Here is a 25297-nt window from a genome sequence, read left to right as displayed (position 1 = left end):
CCGTTTAAAACTGGGTTTTAGCAAGGACCAAACTTGCGCAATTTTGTTTTTGTTGATTTTTGTATTATGAGGTTAACTTTTCTCAAAAAATTGACCGGAAATGACAAGAACATCTGTGTGAAAACTTTCTTTTTGACCATTTTTAGGTTAACTTCACAAAAATCGATAAAATAAAATTATCTGAACATCACTTTTCCGAAGAAGCCAACCAGAGAAACCCCGTTTTGTTGTAATCTTTCCCAAACAAGTTGATGACTATTCTTTAATGACTTATTGATCCCTAAGGAAGGGGTTTAAAAAAGCTATATTAAATTTTATTTTTAGGATGGTATATTTTATTTTACAGATTTTGTAAATCATTCCTACAAATCCGCATTAGGGAAAATGTAACCTACTTTTTTACCTACCAGGTAAAAGAAGGACCTATAAGGGCACCATAAAGAACCGTTACGATAAGTGTTTATTTATACCAATTTTGGACAATTTTTACATACAGGGGGTCGATTCTGTAACTATCCCACTCCCACTCTCTCTTCCCACATTCCGCTTCCCACTCTCACTGCCTACTCCCACTTCCCACTCTCACTTTTCACTCTCACTTCCCACCTTCCACTTTCCACTCTCACTACCCACACCCACTTCCCACATTCCACTCTCACCTTCCACTTATATTATTCCACTTTCTATTCCGACTTTGACTTTCCATATTCCACTTTTACTTTCTACTTTTAACATTCACACTCTACTCTCACTTTTCACTCCAATTTCACACTTTCACGTCCCACTTCCACTCTCACACACCACTCTTACTTTTAAATGAAAATACCTGATTAACGATTATGAGTGTAAGGTTGAAAGTGTGAGTGTCAACAAGGCGTAAAAGTGAAAAGAAGATATAAAAACTAGAAGTTAGGAAGTCAAAGTGGAAGATAATAAGTGAGAGTGGGAAGTGCAAAAATACATAATGTAGGAAGTAGGAGTAGGAAGTAGAAGGTATGAGTAGAAAGTGTGTGTGAAAAGTAGAAGGTGTGAAGTAAAAGTGGGAACTAGAAGTGAGAGTGGGAAGTGAGAGTGGGAAGTAAAAAGTGAGAATGGGTAGTGAGAGTGGAAAGTGGATGTGGGAAATAAGAGTGATAAGTGGAAGTTGGGAAGTGGGTGTGGGACTAAAAGTGGGAAATATAAGTGAGAGTGGAAAGTAAGAGGATGGAAGTGGGAGTGGGAAAGTTACAAAATCGACCCCCCGGTCAAAAGTAGGCCCCATGGCCTAATAAATTCCTCATTAACCTGATTTGAAATTTATAAAAATTGAAATAAATAAAAAGAATAGCAGGGGGCGGAGCCCCCTAGTATTATTATATTTTTATATATTATAACATTTCCATACAATGTTGTCTTAATTATGCTTAAATATAACCTGACAATGTTGACATAATTAATCTCGGGCAGAGCAGACATAATTAATGTTGAGTCAATGTTGTGTGTACATTGTTCGGAAATTTTTGCAATATTGCTATGCAATATCGGCACAAATTCGCGTAAGTCTGTAGGGTGAGATACTCATGTGATACTCAAGCAAATTTTTTGTGATACTCACGCGAATCTCACGCGAATCTCACGTGAGATACTCACGCGAGTCTCACGTGAGAAACTCACGCGAATTTTTCCACCTGGGGTTTATAATTGAAAATTTTTTGCATAATAGAAAAGACATGTCGATTGAAATATTCAATATTTGAAAAATTATCGTACTGTCCAATAAAAATATGAAGAACATAAAACTAGAAACCAAATTATCACATCATTTTGTAATTTCTTTTTCTCCTCGTTATATTATACACACATAATTTGGATAATAACAATTATTTTTTTGCATACTATATATTATACATGTAATAAGTTGACTATATGAAGATAAATATAATTATCATGAAAATTCAAATGATAATTGTAATGCTATAAATAGTCAAAGATATGGTTATTTATTCCTTTTTTTTATTACCAATAACTTTTTTACGGGGTATTTCAAGTCGCATAATAATAATGTTTATAAATTTTAATTAATAAAGAAAAGAATAATTAAGTATATTGTTTAATAAATATAATAAGGGCATGTATGAGTTGAGAAATTGTAAACCACTAAAATAAAAAAAAAAAAAATTAGGAAAAACTGTACACAAAAATCACAATTTTCTTTTAGGAACCCTTAAAATGATCGGTAAGCTATTAAAAACTATACACTGAAAAAAATATATTTATGGTACTGCCATAAATATGGTCAATTCTCACATATTATATTGTTGGATATGGAACAGCCATACAGTATTGCTGTTTTAGCCATAAGCAGTGTAGAACAGCCATATATGTATGTGAGAGACAGTAATATGTATGTGAAGAACACCAATACTGTATTTTAAAAACAGAAATACAGTATTGCTGTTTCAGCTATATGTCCTAACCATACTCGTATGTCGGAATTGACAATGTCATTTTTTTTCAGTGTACAGTAAAGACACTTACACTGAAAGAAAAATGTAATTGTTTCAAATAACCGATTAATTAACTATTATGAATTAAATATTTACCTGAATCAAATAATATTTTGATTGTAGCTGTCAATTGAATGGTATTTAAACCAACAATAATTTCAGTATTTGAAGCAAATACCATTCAATTGACAGCTACAATAAAAATATTATTTGATTTAATTAAATATTTAATTGATAATAGTCAATTAATCGCTTATTTGAATCTAATAATTTTTTTTTCAGTGTAGTTTAACATGTTTAGCGATAATTTACTTGTAAATTATAAGATGCGAAAAAAATGCAAGTTTACTATAGAAACTACACTGCAAAAAGAAGTATCTTATTTAAGATGTTTTGGTAGTCATTTCTAAGATGTTATGGTAGTCACTTTTTAGTCATTTAAAATATCTTAATTTAAGATGTTAAAAGTACCTTCGTACACATTTTCTTTGTATTTTTGGGGCAAAAAGTTTTGAGGTGAACTATGGGCTTATATGTAAGACATTTTATGCATCTTAGTTTTTAGTAACTTAAATTTTTTCGCATCTTATTACAATTCACAAGTATCTTATTATTGCTAAACATCTTATTGAGACAGAAACATCTTAATTTAAGATACTTTAAAAAACTTACAAAAGTATCTTACTTTTTTACTTACATCTTATATATTTTAACCCAATGGGAAGTAAACGATTGGTTCAATAATGGGCCATGCTTGGCGAACTCCGTTCCATTATTGAAACATTAATGGCAACCATCATTGGACCACCAATGGTTTAAACTTGGGATGATCACGCTACTGCCAATGATCGGTAGCCAAGCATCGGGCCAATATTAGTTGCCAAGGAATTGCCAAGAAAACAAAATCGATTTTTAAAAGCTTGATTTTTTATTGGCAGCCAACAAAAAACCAAGGTTTTGAAAATTGATTTTTTTTAATTATTAATTAAAATTTATTTTCAAAAAATATATTTTTCAAAAATTAATTTTAAAAAAATATATATTTTTTTAAATTAATAGAACATATTAATTTAATTTGTCACCTCTGGTAAAACAAAGATGAAAGACTGATAAATTCCCTCACTTTATATTTTACAGTGGAGGGATGACTGTGAATGTCTTTGCGAGAGAGGAGCAGGTACTTATATAGAGCCAGTGAGAAAGGTCACAAGCGAGAAGAAATCACTAGCATGCACTCTGGCGGCGCTTGTCGGAAGTGGCGCAACGTTGGTTGCCAAGCGCTGTGTCGATAACGTCAGGATATGCATGCGCGCCAGAAAACAGTTCCGACAAGCGCCGCCAGAGTGCATGCTAGTGATTTCTTCTCGCTTGTGACCTGTTTCACTGGCTCTATATAAGTACCTGCTCCTCTCTCGCAAAGACATTCACAGTTATCCCTCCACTGTAAGATATAAAGTGAGGGAATTTATCAGTCTTTCATCTTTGTTTTACCAGAGGTGACAAATTAAATTAATATGTTCTATTAATTTAAAAAAATATATATTTTTAAAAAATAAATTTTTGAAAAATATATTTTTTAAAAATAAATTTTAATTAATAATTAAAAAAAACCAATTTTTAAAACCTTGGTTTTTTGTTGGCTGCCAATAAAAAATCAAGCTTTTGAAAATCGATTTTGTTTCCTTGGCAATTCCTTGGCAACTAATATTGGCCCGATGCTTGGCTACCGATCATTGGCAGTAGCGTGATCATCCCAAGTTAAAACCATTGGTGGTCCAATGATGGTTGCCAATTGTTTTGCCAAGAAAAAACCATTGGGCACCAAGCATGGCCCATTATTGAACCAATCGTTAACATTGGCAACTTCCCGTTGGGAAGATATCAAATAAGACACTTATTTTTGCAGTGTATGCATAAAGTGTTTTACATATGAGGCTTTGGATCTTGGAAGGGCACTTTCAGCATTTACTTTAAATGATAAAAGTGCCCTTTTAAGATCCGGAGATCAAAGTAAATTCTATATACAATTCGAGTTGAAAAAAGGACTAAAATTTCGACTCGGATGAGGAAAAAAACTTGGGACAATTCTTGGTGGTTACAGTGAATATTGTTGATTTGGTTATTGCATACACCATGTCTGACCAAACTTGCCACGTTTCACTGATTGCGAGGCGGCATGAAAGACGTTTACTGAAACTACTCATTATTATATTTCAAATTATTAAGTAGAAACTTACTTTTTGACTTAATGAAAAAATGATATAACTTTAAAATAAAGCATTCTCATAATTATCAAAAGATAAAATATTACTTACTCTCCACATCTGAATCAGTGAAATTCCACTGAAAATCAGTGAAATTTGACTGAGAATCAGTGACTCTATTCTCGCGATTTGAATCAGTGGAATTTCACTGAAAATCAGTTGAAAATTACTGAAATATCATTGGCCAATTAAAAAACTATTGAAAATTTCAGTTATTTTTTAATTGGCCAATCAGTGAAAAATGACAGAAATTTCAATCATTTTTAACTGATCTTTAGTGAAATTTTACTGATTCAGTTTTAGAGAGTAATGAATCTTGCACGGAGATGACGCCTCACATAAATTTCTTGCAATAACTATGAATATGGTTAATATTTACGAATATATTGGATTGATTGAAATTATAATTCTTTGTTTAGAAAAGAAACAATTTTGGTTTGAAGAAAAGAATTAAATACTATACAAATAGTAACTTGTTAGCTACAAGTGCTATATTGATAACTAAACATCCACGCAGATGTAACGATATTTGTTATTTCTAAATAAATTGTCAAGTTTTCCAAATAATTATATATGATTGGAAAAACCATATTATTTTCATAGCGATATGTTTTTAAAAACTGGTATCGGCGTGCGTCGTAACTGTACGGAATTACAAAATATTTGTTTATGGTTTATTTCAAATTAATAGTTATAATATGTTTAAATTGGTACACTGAGAAAAATGATAATGTCAATTTTGACATACACAAGTATATAGTTAGGATGTATATAGCTGAAACATCAATACTGTATGGCAGTTATTCCATATCCACCAATACAATATGTGAGAATTGGCTATATTTATGGCAGTACCATAAGTATATTTTTTTTAGTGTTTATCGCTTATTTTCAACCCCCGTTTATGTTAGAATAGTAATATTGTAAATCACAATGAGAAACGATAGGTGGCACAGTTGTTCCGCATAAAATCGATAAGTTTCGTGTATACAATTCTGACTGCAGTTTGCGCCCTGCATTCACAAGGATAACGCGCGAATCTTTGCAGCAATTGAAAAATAATGATAATTGCTTCTTTCTTCTTATTGTTTACAAGAGAAATCGTCGTACGCTTTAACATAAAATCATGGTATGTTTGTTTCATGTATAAGGGCACGTTCTCAATGTTAAGTTTAAAGAAAATTTGATTACACTTTCCAAAGAAACAATAAATGCAAAGACTGATGTGATCTCAAGTGTGTTAAACAAATTTTCAATATTTTTAATGTTGATTTCGCAATGATTTAAAAAGAAAATGTCAAAACTTTTATTTGTTTTAATTTTAATATTCTTATTTTATAGTAGAGTAAAATTAATTCTTTGCATTTTAATAGGCGAAATTTTATTGCTGGCAGTGAGATAATTATTTATACTACAACTAATTTTAATTAATGTGAGCTAATAAATGATGAATGAAATTTTACTGTTTCACAGTGTACTTATATAGTACTTTAATTAGAACTGGTAATATATTGGTTGTCGCAATTTAATTATGACTATTAGTTTTGTATAATTACATTGTTGAAATAATGAAATTGACATTTTTGTATTGAAAAATTTGTTTACAGTATCGCAGCAAAGACATTAATTGTTACCTATAATTATAGAGTTAAAGGTATAGTAAATAATTACTATTACTATACTGGGCTATAGTAATTTAGAAAAGTTTATTTTAATTCAATTATTTAGAGTGTAGATATTTTTTAGTATATGGGCATATCTCTGGAACCTTTAACTTTCATGTCCCTCGCATATATTTCGATAATTTCAATAACTTTTTACTTTATTTTTGTTGGAAATATTAAAGCTTGATAAGATGAATCAGTTCCAAAAGGTTTTACATTAATTTATTAAATATATCAATAATTATTCCAATCTGAGTGCCCGATTTTTTACAATATCTACTTGTCCCTAACCATACTCTCGGATGGGTTAAACGATAAAACTTTGTAATGAATAAGAGTTACTAATTCTAAGACGCATCTTTTTAAAGTTAATTAAACAGTGAACACTTTTCCGTATGAAAATTAAAAATTTGTTAATTTTGAAAAAAGTTATAAGCTTTCAAACGTTGTCCCTCACTTTTAACCTTTTTGATCGTAATCGAGATATTTATCATTTTTCATTAATAAGACAAATGGCACATCAAAATGACTTACGGGAAATAAAAGTTCAAATTATTAGAATTATTTTGAGACATAGTAAATTGATGTGCCTCGTGTCTTCAAAAAACTGTTGTAATTTAAATAACAGAAAACACGCGCGTACAAAATTTGAAAACGACCGTAATTCGAGTGATACTCCACGAAAATCAAATAAAAGTATTTTAAAAGTACTTGTAAATATTTTCGCATGTGCCATTTAACATCCCGTGAATGTGCTTCAAGAAAAAATACTTTATTGCAAAGATAATGTAAAAATATTTGTCAATTACGGTCGACCGTAATCAACCAAAAGTTTTTAGAAAAGAAATTGTTAAGTATGAAGTTGTCGATTCTCACTTTTTTATAGAAACTGTTAATAAATAAAACTGAAGGTTAAGTTTCAATGTTTATATTTTGATTTTTTAGACAGAATAAATGATCGAAAAAAATAGGATATATAAGAAAAAAGAAAAATAGAAAAAAATGAATAGAAATTGGAAAGTTTATGAGTGTTAAATTTAAATAAAATGTATCTGGAAATTGCAAGGTAAACTTTATACATTATAATTTCATATTTTTACAATTCAGTTTAATTAAAATCTATTTTTAAAATAAAAACCATTTTAATTTTTTAGTAATTCAAACAAAAAATAAAAGAAAAGTAATGTTAATGACTAGTAATAATATAATAAATACAAAAGTAATATATTATATAATAATATAATTATTATATTATAAATTATAACCCCTCAGTTAATTACTTTCAACTGTTTTCGATTCTAAAAAACAAACACCTGTTAAATATTTTTTTGTTGCACGTTAAAAATAATTCGCAATTTTAAATAGTTTATAACTTTTTGAAGACGAATCATTTTATCTGTCCACTTGGATATTTTGAAAGCTTATTTCTTAAAGTTTATGTAGACAGAGTTTCAATACTGTGCTCAATAAAAAATTAACAAATTTTTTCTCATTGAAAAGTTAAAGGTTCTAGAGATATGCCCATATAGATACATTTTATATTTATTATTATATTGGGTTTTTCAATTTATGTACAGTATGGTTTTGTGAATTATGCTCTGGAACTTCTAGTGGTGAAGACCTTTGACAACGACACATGGGAAGCAATAAAGTAGGTAAAACTTGGAGATTTTAAAACAATCTTACATATAATGTGTTTTCTATTATACAAAAAAGGTGAAACTGAAAATTCATTAAATTAATGAAAACATAAAAGGGACGTTATAATATGTATTGACTAATTTCTATTTTTGCAATACACATCTAAATGTTAAAAAAAAATAAATGATAGAACGTCCAAGACGCCTTATTTTTACAGTGTAATTAAACATTGCTTTTCAGCGCACTAAAAAACAAGGTCCTAAATTTAAATTCCAAGATTGGGCGCAGCTAAAGTGCCTGCTGGAGAAATCTTCTGTCAGGCCAAGCGCTTGCGGACATTCTATCATAAAATATCTAAAAGTTCACTTTTAATATTTATATATAGATATTAAAATATTACGTTTTCTTTGTCAAGTATAGATTTATTTGAAACGAATGTTTCTTACGTGGATTTTAATTATTATTATTTACATACTTGAGTATTCCATCAATAAAAAACATCCTTTTTTAGGAGAGATGCTGCTATAAATATGGACGGACAATTTCTAGTTCGTCAAATTTATGACGATGAAATTACGTATAACCTTATTTCTGCAGCTGTTAATCGACTAAGTATGCATATTAACTATAAAATAACTGTTATGACCGTTTCACTGTCACATTACCAAATTTTATATTTTTCTAAATTTTGACAAGATAAGCCGTCAAGTCTCTGACAAGTGACTAAACAGTTTATCTGGTCATGATTTTTGATCATTACTTCTGACCATTACTTCTGACAAGTCACTGGCCACAAATTCTGGTCACAATCGGAATAGAACTTTAGTTCTTAAACTTGTAGTTATGATAAACTAGTGGTTATGGTTATGATAAACTAGTCACCGTGGCTGCGTGATAACGCACATATGCGTTGTGTCTCCAGTGTCTAGGGTTCGATCCTCCCCATGCGTGCAAATTTTTCATTCTTAGATTCAAGTGTTAGTGGTAGAGTAATTGTTCATTAGTCTTAAATATTTGAATAAACACAAAAATGTAAATAAATATGTAATTATATATACAAAATAAAAAGAGCCAGGAATATTTTATTCTAGATTTTGAGCAGAAAACTGTCCAGTTACTTGCCAGTCACTGGACAGATAATCTAACCAGTGACTGCTAAAGCAGCGCATTACATTTCTAATCAATCACTGGGGACGCGCATCAATCTTCCACAAATCCCATTTGATATAATAACAAGTAACCGAAATTCACTTTGCCGAATCGCACCAGTTGCCATAAGCTATATTTGTTGGAATAATTATTTAATCTAATTTTTATTTTCCCGATGATTCATTAGCTCTAATTTTTATTTTGCAGATATATTATTTAATAGAGATTTCGATAGCCCGAAAAAACATTTGACATTATTTTTATTTTTCCAATTAATTGTTTGGACTAATTTTCGATTTTCCGATATTTCATCTGTTACAATTCCTATTTTTTTAAATCATTAATTAACATTTGTTTTTTTATTCGAAATGTTTTTTAACCTAAATATCAATTTCTCTAAATGTAATGAGTTATAAATTTCATTTAATCGAAATGTCATTTGTTGTAATTACCATTGTCTCGAATAATTATTTTTGTCCTACCTGCACGAAAAGTATGTCATTTCGGGCACTTAAGGCGGGCGCAAAGTAACACATTACGCCCGCTTGTATGACGTTAGCGGGCGGAAAAGTATTTTGCGCCCGCTTGTTAATTATTTGATTTTCTTCATTAAAATGCGACATTTTCGACTTTCTTTTTATGTTGACTATAGAACTGCAAACATTTTCAACTTGTTTTATTTTGTCTATAAAAATTTGGAATTTTTTTTTTATTTTCTCTAAAAAAATAATGAGATATTTGGTTTTGTTCCTATTTCGTTTATCAAAATTGTCAATTTTAAAAGTTCTTGTTTTAGTTTTGTTCAATTATTAATTACAACGTTCTAAATAAATACACGAAAAAAAAAGTTCACGAATCTCTCGTGAACTAGTATATCACTTTTGGATGGGACACAAAATTTCAAAATTTTCATTCACTTTTGATTAGAAATGGCGAACGTCAACGAAAGACTGAAACAAAGTTAATGAATTTTTGATGAACTGTGTTAAGGATGAGTAGTTCGTCAAAAGTAGAGGTACAAGTTCACGAAAAAATCGTGAACTTGCGAGTTTCAGTAGTATGCGCAGTTCGTAATGCGCATCAAATATGGCTGATCAAGCATTCATCATTCAGTCGGTGTCATCGGTGTTTACATTCGGGCAAATTCTTTGATGAAAGTTATTATTTAGAAACAGTGTTTTTTATTATTTAGTGAATATTTTTGTGTGGTAATTTCTTTTGTGAAACAAATAATTCATAAATTAAATTAAAGGTTACGACAAGGGTCTTTTTCTACTTTGCACGGTCCTGAGTTTTACAGCAGACAAAGCTAATCGTGTCATTTGCAAAAGTACTGTGTATATAGGTTTAGCCGTGGCGGTTAGTTGTTAGAAATATTATGTTATAGGGTATCGAATCCCGTGAAGCGAATTACGAATTTTAATAGCGATAAAATTGTGTATTCTGTGTAGTTGGGTGCGTATAGGCGTCAAGTTATCAAATTAAGTGAAATACTATCAAAAAAGTAGTGTCTGGAAATTATTTTTTCTTGTTTTTAGCATTTTTTAAAAGTTCACGAATTTTTCGTTAACTTCGACGAAAATTTCGGAAACCGTACTATGTTTCTAGTGAAGGAGTTGATGAAATTTTGACGAACTGTGTTTGTTGATTTTCAAGAATTTTGTGTCCCATCCAAAAGTGATATACTAGTTCACGAGAGATTCGTGAACTTTTTTTTCCCGTGTACTATGTTTCCAGAATACATTGTTTTTTATTTCTATTTTAAAACTTCTATCATTATAGACTTCATTCGATATAATGTTTATATAGAGCTTAATTTTTAACTAATATGAGCGTTTAATCGTGCGTGCCCCCAATGCCATACTTTCCATGCAGTTAGGACAAAAAATTATGTTTGCATCATGGGCGCGAAATTGTGTCCCCTCGGTCCCTTCATTTCGCCATTGTCGCAATCACCTATTTTGCGCCCTTGTTACGAAAATAACTATTTCGTTTGATTTAGGGGGTATTTATATTAAATTTATTAAATGTATTGCATAATTTTATTTTAATTCACAGACATTCCAGCAAATGAGATATTGGAATTATTTGGTCGTATGTTTTTTGAATTTTGTCAAGATTCAGGTTATGATAAAATACTTCAAGTGCTGGGAGCAACACCGAGAGATTTCTTACAGGTATATAGATTTATGGGTATATATATATATATCATGTAAACAGTTTTGGGAGGTGGAGATACGAACTTGATGTGTTGCAAGATTTTCCCGGAAGATTCCAATGGCGAATCTTTCTAAACTTTCTTTGAAAGTTTAAAAAAAGTTTTCAAAGTTGCAAAATGTCCGCCTCATAGGAAGTTTCCGGTGAAATCTGGAGGGAAGCTTAAAAATGTGTTCCAAAATGCTTTTTTCTTTATCATTTTATAGGGGAGATTGGCCGCACCAATGCAAATAATTGACCACCTCAATTATTTAATAATATTTACAAGTTTGATCACCAGATTTTTTTTAATTTTATTTTTTCGTCCAAAGTAAATTTTTCATTAGCATTTCATGACTTTACAACGCTTTACAATTACCTATAAACCGTAAACAAAAATCACCTGAAAAATTGCATTCAAATATTTATTTTGGGCCTTTATGTTTTTATTATTTTTACAAGGATTTTCAAGAATATATTATGGAAAATATTTTTTTAATTATTGTGTGGCATTGGTTCTTTGATTCCAAAAAGAAATTTTGCATCAAATTAAAATAAATAAATAGTACAAAGCTTTTTGTAAAATGAAGCATTTGGAGAATTGTGGGCCACTTTTTTTAGAAAAGTATTTATTGCTTGTTTTTGGCGATTTAATGGCACAAAGCAGGTACATATTATTAAAATCACTGATAGCTATAGTGATTTAACAAAAACAATTCGATTCATGCGATAAAGCTGTTCACTTAAAAATTTGTAATTAATGGAGCCTATTTTAATTGTCCAAATTGTGATTCCGATTAATTTCATTTTCTTACTTTTTCTTTTCTAATTTTAAACTAATAATTAAACATTTATAACATTTTTAATATTTCTTACCATTTAATAAATGTATTTCATCGTTATTTTTTATTTTAAACTCAATTTAGGCAGTGGCCCACAATAAATTCAGAGCAATTAAAACATTGAAGTTAACTGGGACATTAACCTTAATTTATTGCTTCCTCTCAAAGGAATAAGCCTTATAGTGATGTCGATTTTGTATATAATATTTTGTGAATAGGTATTTATAAAATTAATCGGTATTTTTATTTTTCACAAAAAATTGAAATTTTGTATTTTTTGAAACTTCATCTCAACACTTTAAAATAATTATTCTATAATAAAAAATTAAGCAATTGGTATATATTATATTGAGGAAGCTAAATGATCATGAAATGAACAACTTGTTTTTTATATTATGGACGGGTACATGGAATTTCTAAAAAAAACAATTAATTTTTTATAAATATTGTGAAAAAAATCCAATGATATTAAAAAAACGAATGTTTTTAAGGTGTTACATTTTATATTTGGAAATGTGAGTTCTCCTTTATAACTTTTTGCATTGTCAATGCTATCATTTCCATATTTTTCGATATATTCGACCTTTTCTCGTAATGTCTTTATTAAAAAAGAAATTAATGCGGTCGTTTCTGGTGTTTTCTACGAAAATTTCCCTAGAGTGTATCATTCCAGGAAACTTCTGCACCGAGATTAAGAAGCGTTGACAGCTTAAATTGACACGGAAATAATTTAAAATTTTGAATTTTGAATTAACTTTTTCCATGACAAAAATGTATCTAAATCAAAATCAAATGATTTTTAAAACATTTTGGAAAATTGGGTGGATTAAAGTGTTGCATGTTGATTTAATCCATTTTGGTTTTGAGTCAATACCCCATAATTTTCTGTGTTTTTTCAGAAATGATAATTATGTTTCAGAATTTAGACGCACTCCATGATCATCTTGGAACGTTGTACCCTGGAATGAGAGCACCATCCTTTAGATGTACAGAACGTCCAGAGGATGGGGCTCTTGTTTTACATTATTATTCAGACCGTCCTGGTTTAGAGCATATTGTTATAGGAATAGTAAAAGTAAGTAACAATTAATTTACATTTTCATTATTGTCTTACACGAAAATTGTGCTGAAAATTTTTGGTAAAATTATATTTGGAATAAAAATTTATCAATTTTTTTTTCTTTTTTTCAAAAATAATTAAATATTTATTAATATTAAATAAATTATAATTTTTTCGATTTTTGGAAGACGTATAAATTTAAACGAATCTTTGAAATTCTGGAAAACAACAATCACCCTTTAGAATTTATACAAGAAAATATTAAAAAACGAAATCATACATTAATTCATAAAACAATAGATAAAAAATAAACTAACAATGCCGTCACTGTAAATAAAAGGTTCTAAATTAGAGCTGATTTTCGGTATTAAAATATAGAACCAAATGACGATTTAGTACCAAAATATTTTTTATAAATTTAATTGTAATAGTTGCCCAGCCACACCACGTATATATTGATGAATCATAACGTACTTTGAAAAAAGGAATTAGTGAACATAAAAACAAAAACCTCGAATCTGTTATTGTGAACAAACATCAAATTGAATATAATCATTCTTTTAATTTTGACTATGCAGAAATTTTAGATTATGAAACTTCTTATAAAAAACGATTAATTTTACTGAGATGATGTAAATTAAATGTAATAATTTTACTATTAATATTTCGATTGCGGGTCATTGACCTCATCGCCTGTATATAATGCGAAAATTGTCATCGGCTCAGTCAGTTTGACTATTAATCACTCGTTTTAATATCTTTGTGATTTGTAAATTTAAATATTTTATATTTTTGTTGTATTTTGTTAATTTATTGACGCGATGTTTATTTTATTGATTTTAACTATAGGTAAAAAATGTTTTTAGTTTTTTATTTTAGTTTTAAAATTGTGTTGTATTTATTTGAAAAAATTTTTTTATTAAAGTGACCTGATGATGGTGGCAAAACTATACCACTGAAACGTCGTCCATTTTATTAAAAAAAAGTAAAAGAGTGTTTTTCTTTTACCTTTTATACGTCTTCCAAACATTGAAAAAATTAATTTATGAAATAATTGTGAAAGAATTTATTAAATAATATTGATGAATTTATTAATATAATCTCTATCAAGTATTCTTTAATTTTCTTTTTTCTCGATTAAAGCAATATAAAAATGTTTGATGCACATTTCTTTGATTCAATACCTACATTCAATTTTTTTCGCAGACAGTGGCAAAAAAACTCCACAACACTGATGTGGATATGGATATTTTGAAGACAAAAGACGAATGTGATCATGTTCAATTTCTCATTACTGACTCCTCTCCTGCTGGTCGAGGTGTACTACCAAAACCAATTTCTGCTGATCTGGAAACTTTATCTGTTGGTGAGTGCGCGTTTCATTATGGTTAATGTTTTACGGCGATTTCATGTAGATATTTTCTTTTGTTTTAGCACCCAGTGTGCTAGACTTTTTTCCACTATTAAACTTTAATGAATATGTAATAATTTAAAATATCAAAATAAATTCAAATATAATTGTATACTCATCAGGAAAAATACTTGAATTGTGTGTTTTAATGATAGAGCGCTTATAACCTTGGTAGAAAATTACGCCGCATATCGTAAGAATCAAGTATAGAAATTATAAATTTAAGGACCACAAGTTAATTATATTATAATATTATATGTTCAGTCGTGCTCAGAAATGCCTTCTCTTTGGGAAGGCACTAAATTTACACGTTTATTGCCCACTTTCTATATTCTTTATAGTTCGTATCAATAATTCCAAAAAACATCTGCTTTTCCATTTGGTTAATTTTTTAGACAGTGTAGAGGCCGTCCACATAATACGTCACAAACGCTAATTTTATGAAAAAAAATTTGGTCATGTTTTTGTAATGTTTCAATTACAGAGCCAAAAGTCAGTCCTGTTACATTCTGCAGAGTGTTTCCTTTCCATCTGATGTTCAATCGCAAGCTCATAATAGTGCAGGCGGGCTGCACAGTTACACGAGTTATACCACAAGTCGCCAATGGCATATGTAAACTGAATGATATTCTTTTGACAGTAAGTAATTTAGTGCTAAATGTGAAAAGAAAATTTTCCTGTTACTTTTTTTTATCTTATGCAATATAGTATAGGGTGACTGTGGATCATAATTAAGCGCCTTAAGTTTCATATTTTGACTTGAAAGTCTTATTGATTGTTTCTAAACAAATTTCAAGGCTATTCTTTATAACAGTATATATGAAAAAGACTTTCTTCAAGGATAGACTTAATTTTGACATACGATTACTTTCATACACCATCAATGATAATAATTTGTCAATGTCAACTTAAAGTTTTTCAAATTACAATAATGATCTCTTAATAATTACTGCGACACTTAAAGTTCATTTAAATACAAACGCGTAAGCTCAAATGAACATTTTTCTGACGCGCGCAGTTGATCCACCACTGGTGCATCCACACTATTTGAAAAATTTTTATTCTTATTTTAAAGTAAACATAATGCAATGACATATTTCTTTACTTTGATTTTCAGGTGAGACCTCATTTAGAGTTGACATTTGAGAATATATTATCTCACATAAACACAGTTTATGTTTTGCGAACCAAAAAAGGAATTATGAAATTTGAAGGATCAGAAGAGTATTCATATTTACGATTAAAAGTAACTAAAATCATAATATATATGCTTTATTAATGTGATATAATTGTATTTTCTCTAATTGAAAACGCATTAAGACACGAAAAATTCTAATCTTAATACATTTTTTGTTGTTGACTATGCATTTCAGGAAGTTGATATTGCTAAAAGTTAATATTTTTCATAGGGTCAAATGTTGTACATACCGGAGACTGATTTGGTTATTTTTCTATGCTATCCCAGTGTCATGAATCTTGATGACTTAACAAGGTAAAAATTTTTTTTAAATTTATTAAGAAAATGCAAAAACACTTCAATAAAAGTCACGTTCAGAACGAAAGATAGTAATTGAAATTAATGTTATTTTGAAATGACATAAACTCTTTTCAATCAATGAATAGAGAAGAGGGAGCCGAAGTGATGTCAGTTGTTATGAATTCACTATTATACATATATACCAATCGACTTACAAACACCAACACATAATTAGAACGGTTGGAATAATTAATCCATGGATTATTTTCGTTTTAATCGACTCTCCCAACACAGAGCTTAACTCACTAGAGGCCTTGGTGGGTCGTGTTAGTAAACAAATTTACACTTAAATGGATTCCCTTCATTATGAAGCCTGTTGCTCGCGATAACTTGCATTTGTAACATGATAGCAAACGCAATTTTACTCAATTATACACCAAAATGCAGATAATTTTTTTAGTTTAATTTTTAGCTCAAATATTTTTAGACAAACATTGAGGCTAAATGCATTAATACTGCTACTAGTACTTTAATTACCGTAATTTTTTAAGAATCGTTTAATATCTAGGTGTTTATAACTTTTTAAAAATATGTGAAAAACTATTTTAAACCATCTGACGTGGAAAAATTTCTTGACAATTTCAATTGTTATCGAAAAGACGATATAAGTATACCACAGATTCCAATTAGTGTATATACACTGTTAATTAGTGAAATTTCACTGATTAGGTGCGGGTCTCCCATGGTGGACCCGGGCGCAAAATAGGTCGCTCTTGCTTACGTCTAGCCTGGGCCCCAATGGGGCTCACCGGCAAAGAGAACAGTTAATCTGCAAAAGCCATGGCGTGTCGTTAGTGGTGACTAGGTAATACTTTATTTTTTTTTTTCATTTCAACGCATTACACCTGTTTCGCATGGGTATATGGTGAAACTACGGTCTGGAACCTCCGCGCGAGCTCCCCACTGGTATTTAAGGTATGGTACACCTTTGATTAATTAGCGCATATACGCTTTTTGAAATTAGTGGTATACTTATCGCGCTGGGAATCGGTAAAATTTCGCTAATTCAGATTTAGAGAGCAATTATGAAGAAATTATTTGCTTGAATCTATTTGAATAAATTAGTAATTTTACTTTAATATAACAATAAGAAACTGTTCTAAAAAGTAGATTTGCATTATGAGTAGTTTAGGTAAAAATAGATGCAGTCAACAGCTTAATTTCATGACGTGTAAATCGAGGAGTTTTACTGAGATTAATCATATTTCACTGACAATCATCATCAAGAGAAGTCTAGATCAGTCTAGATTCTGAATCTTTCACTGAATTGAAATGACCAAGTTTTCATTGATTGTAAAGAACAATTTTCCTTTGCAGGAGAGGACTTTATTTAAGTGACATTCCACTTCATGATGCTACTAGAGATTTAGTATTAATGTCAGAACAATTTGAAGCTGATTATAAGCTAACTAGAAACTTGGAATTGCTTACGGACAAGTTGCAACAAACCTATAGAGAACTTGATGGTGAAAAGCAAAAGACTGATAGGTAAGGTAAAATTGATAAAAATATTTCTTTTACATTTCTCGAGGAATTGAATCAAAGGCTTTTACTAGCGCCTCACTACTGCTTTCTTCATGTTGTAGTTAAAAAATAAAAAAAAAGTTTAAATAAGCAGAGTAAAAGTATAGACGAAAATCGCAATACTACACATTAGAAGGCTCTTAAAAGACCAAATTTAAAAAAAAAATTCTTAGGTCTTTTATTATAAATATGAAAAAAACTTTTTTGCCTATATTAGTACATATTTGGAGAATAAAAATAATGGATTGTTTTTAATTTTTATGTAATATCATAATTTGCAGACAGCATCCAGATCGAAACTCCAAAAAGTTAATTGTCCAATTGCGGACAGTTTATCTCAAGATTGACAAATCGGAAACAAAAAATCCAAACTGCTTTTTAAAAAGGAAGGTGTTTTGCATAGAAATCCACCACCAGTAATGGAAAATGGACTAAAATAAAAAATTAGCAAATGTTTCAATATTTTGTTTCAAAGTATACAATGATTTTCATTATTTTTCTAGTCTGCAAAAATGTTTTTTTTTTTTTTTTTTAATTTTTTGACTATTTTCTGGTGAATTTACACACAGGACATGCTAACAAACAAAACGACTTATTATTTATTAAAATCGGTTCAGTAGATTCAGAGATAAAGTGTCCGCAATTTAAAAAAACCTTATTTTGAGATAAATGCGTTTAAACCTTATATGTATCGTTAGAGGCCATCCATAAATTACCTAAAATTCTTTTGCAAATTGAAACCCCTCCACTTTTTTTATGTCAGACACTGTTACATACATTAGCACTAATGTTTCTACTGGTCGTAACAAAAATCTGGACCCCACCATCCCCTTAAAGACTTACTTAATAATTTGTCAATGGCTCTTTATATTTATTGAATAATTTTTAAAAAATTTACTTTTATTTTTTACAATTGGTTATGAATACTTTAGGAGGTGTTTTCTAAAGTCATAAAGAGTTAAAAAATACAATTAAAAAAAAAAAAATTTTTTTAATTCTAAAGTGTAGTAGTACCTACCTTAAAACGAAATCTTATACTTGAGAACAAGCATGAAACTGTTATTTTTAGTCAAATACTATTCAGCAATGTGAAAATGACCATTTTGCTGTTGTATTAGATTTACGCGTAAATTTATCAATTTATAATTTGAAAATCATAGGTTGCTGTACTCTGTCCTTCCTATTTCCGTGGCAAACGAGTTGAGGCATTCCAGACCAATTCCAGCGAAAAAGTATGACTGTGTAACATTGTTATTTTCTGGCATTGTTGGATTTTCTGCGTACTGCTCAGCTCATACAGATTCCAATGGTGCTATGAAAATTGTTGACATGCTCAATCGACTGTATATAGCCTTTGATGTTCTTACAGATCCAAAGAAAAATCCAAATGTTTATAAGGTACATACAAATATTTAAGCACTCTTAATAATAATAATAATAATATTATAAAGTTTGTTTTTTTGTGTCAAAATGAAAAAGTTTCTTTCCAAAGTCATAAAACATTATCAACTTCAAGTTTCATTTTGATTTATGCACATAAAAGATGGATCTCTAATGTATAATGCGTTCTCCTTAAAAAGACTATCATATCAGCTCTAAGCAAAGATACAAGTAATTTACTCTTTATATACACTACCGGCGGAAATTGTGCGAACGCTAACATCTCGAGCTATTAAAAAACACACCCGCACAGAAAGATGAGTGATAATTCCGTTAAAAATGAAGCTAGATGCTTTTTTTTAAATTGCATTGGAAAGCTTATTAAATTTCCAATGAAATGCCACTATTTTAAGTTGTATTTCATAAATATGAAGCAAGATAGGGATCGTCCATATATTACGTAACACATTTTTGGGGGCGGCGGGGGGGTCAAGCTATTTGTTACGATAAGCAAAAAAAATGGCGCTAATATATGTTACAGTGTGTTACATGGGGGAAGGTGGGGTCAAAATTTTTAAAAATTAGCGTTACGTAATATATGGACGGCCCCATATCATGTTATGAAGGCAAAAAAATAATTCCATTTTTTTCAGAGTCTCTTACCCCGACTTTGACTACTGGCAAAATTTAGAAAAGTTGGTGAAAAAAATTGTTACTTTCATAGACTATTCCTTATTGTAACCTAAGCTTTAAATAGAGACCAAGAACAGCAAAAAATATTTACGGGTTCCCGAGATATTACAAAAAGAGTCGGACCGAGCGAAGCAATATTTTCAATCATTGATTTTTCTAATTCGCCGTTGAGTCAATTGCGTGGCTGTAAAAAAAAGTGTTGAAAATTAATTTTACCAAGTACATTCTTTTTGGGATCCACTTTTTAAATATCATTATATAATAAATTAAATTAAAAAGTGGATCCCAGTAAGAATGTACTTGGTAAAATTAATTTTCGACAATTTTTTCACAGCCACGCAATTGACTCAACGGCGAATTAAAAAAATCAATGATTGAAAATTCTGCTTCGCACGGTTCGACTCTTTTTGTAATATCTCGGGAACCCGTTAATATTTTTTGCTGTTCTTGGTCTCTATTTAAAGCTTAGGTTACAATAAGGAATAGTCTGTGAAAGTAACAATTTTTTTCATCAACTTTTCTAAATGTTACCAGGAGTCAAAGTCGGGGTAAGAATTTCCGAAAAAAATAGAATTATTTTTTTGTCTTCATAACATGATATCTCGCTTTCTATTTATGCAATACAACTTAAAATAGTGGCACTTTATTGGAAATTTAATAAGCTTTCCAATGCAATTTAAAAAAAGCATCTATTAACTTCATTTTTAACCGAGTTATCACTCTCATCTTTCTGTGTGGGTGTGTTTTTTAATAGCTCGAGATGTTAGCGTTCGCACAATTTCCGCCGGTAGTGTAGGCACAATAATTATTATTGTTCATGTCACTTGTAAGTCGCAACTAACTCTACTACTTGTACATATTGACATGCAGGTAGAAACTGTTGGAGACAAGTATATGGCTGTAAGCGGCTTGCCAGAACCCTGTCGTTCTCATGCTAGGTGTATAGCTCGATTAGCTCTAGATATGATGGATTTAGCAGCTGATGAAGTACAAATAGATGGAGAACCTGTGGTAATTAAACTATACCTTTGAGACGTTAATAATTAATGCACATCTTTTCACATGCGATCATAATTATTACATATTATTAATATTACTAAAGGGGGAAAATAATTTTTTACACATTAAAATGATAAAATTATATTATTAAAAGTTGAATATGTGTAATTTGCTTTTCGTCATGTTTTTCTCGCAATAACAATATATGAAATTTGTAGAAAATTACTATTGGAATTCACAGTGGTGAAGTGGTTACGGGAGTGATTGGTCATCGAATGCCAAGATATTGCCTTTTTGGTAATACTGTTAATTTGACTAGTCGCACTGAAACAACTGGAGAACCAGGAAAAATTAATGTTTCTGAGGATGCTTACAGGTAAATCATTTAAAACATGTAATGTAATGTATAATGTTTCATTGTCATTAGTCCAAGTTTATATATTAGTGTAAGTTATCTCATTTATTGAAATTCAAAGTAATTGTATAAAAAGAGTTTTTTAAATTAATTCAATCAAGAAGGAGCATAACATTGAAAACGGGTAATATTGAACGCTAGTCTGTTTGTAAATCCAAATAATCCATGAGTGATGTTGGAATATCAAGTTTTCTGATTCCATGAGGCAGTTGCCATGTCTGATGTAGGACAGATCTTATTCGGCATCTGGCCAAGTGTTTCAGTTCTGGAGGTACAACTCCACTTCTTTCTGCTGGAACCAAGTTGCTCTCGACAAGTTTAGGATATTGTTCATAGAACGTCAAGTGCATTACACCGCTTTGATTAGCGACATGACTTGGTGTCTTGACTGTAATCATTGGAATGGTTCGTAATAAAATTCTGAGACAAGTTATCAGATTTTCGGGATAAATTGGTTTCATTTGTTTCATTTCTTTGGACATTAATTGGTAGTCGTCCAAATTTGAAAGCAGTATTTCAATTGGAGCTGGCGCTAAAGCATCACCCTCCGTAGAAGCTCCGTATCGTAGCATAATCTCAAGTATATCGGGTGAGCCAGATTGAACAGCTACCCTTAGAGGAAGAACCTGACCATATGATTCCATGGGAACATCGATGAAACGTCTTTTTAATAGAGATGAGGCGCACCTATATTCAAGTTTTGCAACAGTTGCATGGTCCAAGAAATACATTAAAGCATTTATGTTTTCATCTCGATCTTCATAATCACTTTTCCAACCCGAAAGAAAATGTGTTACTCGAATTCCGAAAATTGCTCCAACAAAAATTCTTTCAAATGTACCTTCACAATAAAATATGTCATTCAACAGACGCGACACAATCTCGTTATTGGATAGTTTCCAGTCAAAACACAATTTTCCAATCACATAAAGAACGTTGTGAAATTTACCCAGTAAGCATACTGATCCATTTTCCATCATTGCGATGTTGTGATATCGTAACCCAGCTTGCACGATTCGTTCACAAACATCATGTTTATCTATATTTTCAGCTGCAAAATAATTTTTTTTAAAAATTTATTATATAATGCAGTCGAAGCTGGATAAAAGGAAATTATTTAAAAGTGTAAAAGTGCAAATCTCGCTTATTCAACTTTGACTGTTCATCTTCTTGTGTTATTCTTACTCTCTCTATATATATATATATATATATATATATATATATATATATATATATATATATATATAATCTATAAAAGTTGAGCAGAATTTCTTTTACACATTTTATTCATATTCATTGACAAAATATAATTTGCCATTTAATGTAAACACTAGCTAAAACTTTTAACTTTATAACCAATATATTAAAATGTGAAATCATCTACAATGCAATAAATATATACCTACGCACACTGAAAAAAATGTATTTTTGTTACTGCCATAATACCTAATTATGGCTAATTCTCACATATATTGTATTGGTGGATATGGTACAGCCATACAGTATTGCTGTTTCAGCCATACGCAGTGTAAGAGACAGCAATATATATGTGAAGAACTCCAACACTATGTACACTGTAAAAAAAAGGGAGTTAAATTTTAACTCCCCCGGGGGGTCTATAAAAGTCGCACCCATTGGGGAGTTAAATAAAGAGAGTTAAAATTTCACACCCAAATGCCAACTCCCCAAGGAAAAAATAACTCGCGCGGGTGTTGAATGAAGGGAGTTAGAAATTAACTCTCTTTTGGAGTTGATTTTTAACTCGAAAAATTTCACTCCCAACTCCCGAGTCCCTTAACTCCCTAAATTTTTTACAGTGTATTTGAAGAACAGCAATACAGAATGTTTATCTTAGACAAAAGTGCTAACCATAGTTTGTATGTTAGAATTAACAATATAATTTTTTTCAGTGTATAGTGATTATTCCATAACCAATATATAGGTAAAAGAAATTATTTTTGTTTTTATTACCTTGATAGCAACTCTCAATAACGTCAGAAAAATATTTAACTAATTGGCGTCGTTTATGTCTGGATGCAAGGCTACTTCGTTCCATTTCGGAAAACAATTTATCGAAATAACAGTCAATTAATACTTCCATTTTTATGCTGCAGTCACTACGCGTTCACTATGATCATTCACCTCTGAACGTATCTTCAAGTACAAACTATTGGATGTACGCAACAAGACAAGTAATTTGATTATAAGCTCGATACGCATTTCAAAGGCTTCAAAAACTGTATATATAGTTTGCAGTTGGTCTTGAATATAGAAAATTTATTAAACTTTTAATAAATCTAATTAATAATTTATAATTTTAAGAACTGGCATGATAAAAATTTTAATTATAACCTGTCTGGATTTTGAATTCCTCAATACTTGCACCATTTACAAACTGAATAATTTTGTTATGGTTAAAATTTCAAGTATAAATGTACTTTAAAGATTTTTAAAAGCAACAAGCTTACCATGTTGTAAGGTTAGAATATACTGTTTAAATGTACACATACAATTTCAGTACAATTAAATATTTTATTCCCGCGTTTGTATACATTTTAATTCTACACAAGCATTTAAAAAAATAAATGTCCAACTCTACAAAGTTGCAGATATTTTTGAAATTTGCTTAACAGCATACTGTTTAACTCTATACAAAAAAATAAAATGTTTAACTTTATACCGTTTAATTTGACACAGTGTGCAAATGCAAACTTTAATTTTTATTAAATACTTGTATAGAATTGAACTGTACGCAAATAAATGAGAAAACCAAATTTCAATAATATACTCTAATGTGCTAATTGAACAGTAGAGAGTTAGTTGAACATTGTTATAATGTAATATTACGGAGATATCAAGATAATTTTGCGTGCTGCTCTTGTAGGTACTATATGATTTATAGATTTCACTAATTGATTCTATACAAAATTAATTGTATTCCCTTGATTATTTAACAATTCTAAACTCAAATAATAATGATAAGAAACTTTAATTTTTTTTTCTTATATTTCAGATATCTTTGTATGCCAGAAAATCAAGATCCACAATTTTTATTAGAATACAGAGGACCCGTTTCCATGAAAGGAAAATCTGAACCCATGAACGTCTGGTTTTTATCAAGGGAAAGAGAGTTGCCATCGTAAAAGAATTATTCAAAAAGAACATTAATGGTTATAATTATTTTTAATATAGTTTCTGAAATAGTTGCATTATGTTTACGTGAAAAAAGATTTATAAATATTACAGTGAATGTTTTTTGATTCCAGTTGAAAATTCTTGCGTACTAGTTTATGTACAAGATGGCATACATTTTTATAAGATATTATTTGTTATGAAAATAGTTTGATATTTCCATGTAAACGTCTAATAAATACACTCATCGACTTGAGTGACACAAACAATGAAAATTGTGCGATTGACACACTGAAGAAAGATTATATTGTTAATTCAGACATATAAGTATGTGGTTAGGACTTTAGTCTGAACCATATACTGCGCGTATGGTTGAAACAGCAATACTGTATATGTATGTTTGTACCGTACCAAGTAATTTTTCAATTATTATGGCAATAACAAAAATACATTTTTTTTCAGTGCACCAATGCATACAGGGAATAAGATTATTATTTGTTTGAACATTTACATTAAAAGTCAAAGACTATAAATTGATCCAATTACTAATTTAGTAAATTAAACTTTGTAGTATTACAATTTTTACTTGTCTAGTTTCAAAATTGGACCATGTAAAAATATATTATTAACATTTTAATAAAAATAGATATTACATATGAAACAGTTGCTATTGTGATTTACTTGTACCCTAGATGTAATATTACATTTAATAATTCATAATAACTATGAAAGTACCAAATGGTAAATGCCATATATAGTGTAGTATATATATATAGCTTAGTAGTAAGGCTATATACATCGTTCAGCAGTCATCAAGTAAAAATTCTTTTCATTTAAATTTATTTTTAATAATTGGCTGGGGAATAAGCCCCTCTATAATATGCTCGTCATCTTTTTCCAAGAT

General features: G+C 29.9%; 2 protein-coding genes across 5 annotated transcripts; one reads left to right on the top strand and one right to left on the bottom strand.

Annotated features, from left to right (window-relative positions):
* The first annotated feature begins 5744 nt into the window (after nt 1–5744).
* LOC122505973 (guanylate cyclase soluble subunit beta-1) lies at nt 5745–25033 on the top strand. Of its 4 annotated transcripts, XM_043617896.1 has the most exons (15): nt 5745–5879; nt 7992–8065; nt 8567–8667; nt 11263–11381; nt 13162–13317; nt 14509–14668; nt 15198–15352; nt 15831–15959; nt 16123–16205; nt 17568–17738; nt 18935–19172; nt 20718–20858; nt 21065–21222; nt 24275–24431; nt 24528–25033. In XM_043617896.1, exons 1-14 carry the CDS (start codon nt 5877–5879, stop codon nt 24402–24404), a joined length of 1818 nt encoding a protein of 605 aa, XP_043473831.1. In that variant the 5' UTR covers nt 5745–5876; the 3' UTR covers nt 24405–24431; nt 24528–25033. The 4 variants fall into 4 exon arrangements, with proteins under 4 accessions (XP_043473831.1, XP_043473830.1, XP_043473833.1 ...); XM_043617895.1 differs by having other exon boundaries at nt 24275–25033; XM_043617898.1 differs by lacking the exons at nt 5745–5879; nt 7992–8065; nt 8567–8667 and adding an exon at nt 10394–10412 and having other exon boundaries at nt 24275–25032.
* On the bottom strand, nt 21229–24251 carry LOC122505974. Its single transcript, XM_043617899.1, has 2 exons — nt 23233–24251; nt 21229–22312 (listed from the first exon to the last, which is right to left on the bottom strand). The coding sequence occupies exons 1-2, from the start codon at nt 23360–23362 to the stop codon at nt 21399–21401; spliced, it is 1044 nt and encodes a 347-aa protein (XP_043473834.1). The 5' UTR covers nt 23363–24251; the 3' UTR covers nt 21229–21398.
* Nucleotides 25034–25297: the final 264 nt, after the last annotated feature.

Source organism: Leptopilina heterotoma, unplaced genomic scaffold (genome assembly GCF_015476425.1).
Source record: "Leptopilina heterotoma isolate Lh14 unplaced genomic scaffold, ASM1547642v1 Lhet_381, whole genome shotgun sequence".
NCBI classification, from domain to species: Eukaryota; Metazoa; Arthropoda; class Insecta; order Hymenoptera; family Figitidae; genus Leptopilina; species Leptopilina heterotoma.
This window is presented reverse-complemented; position numbering and strand designations above follow the sequence as displayed.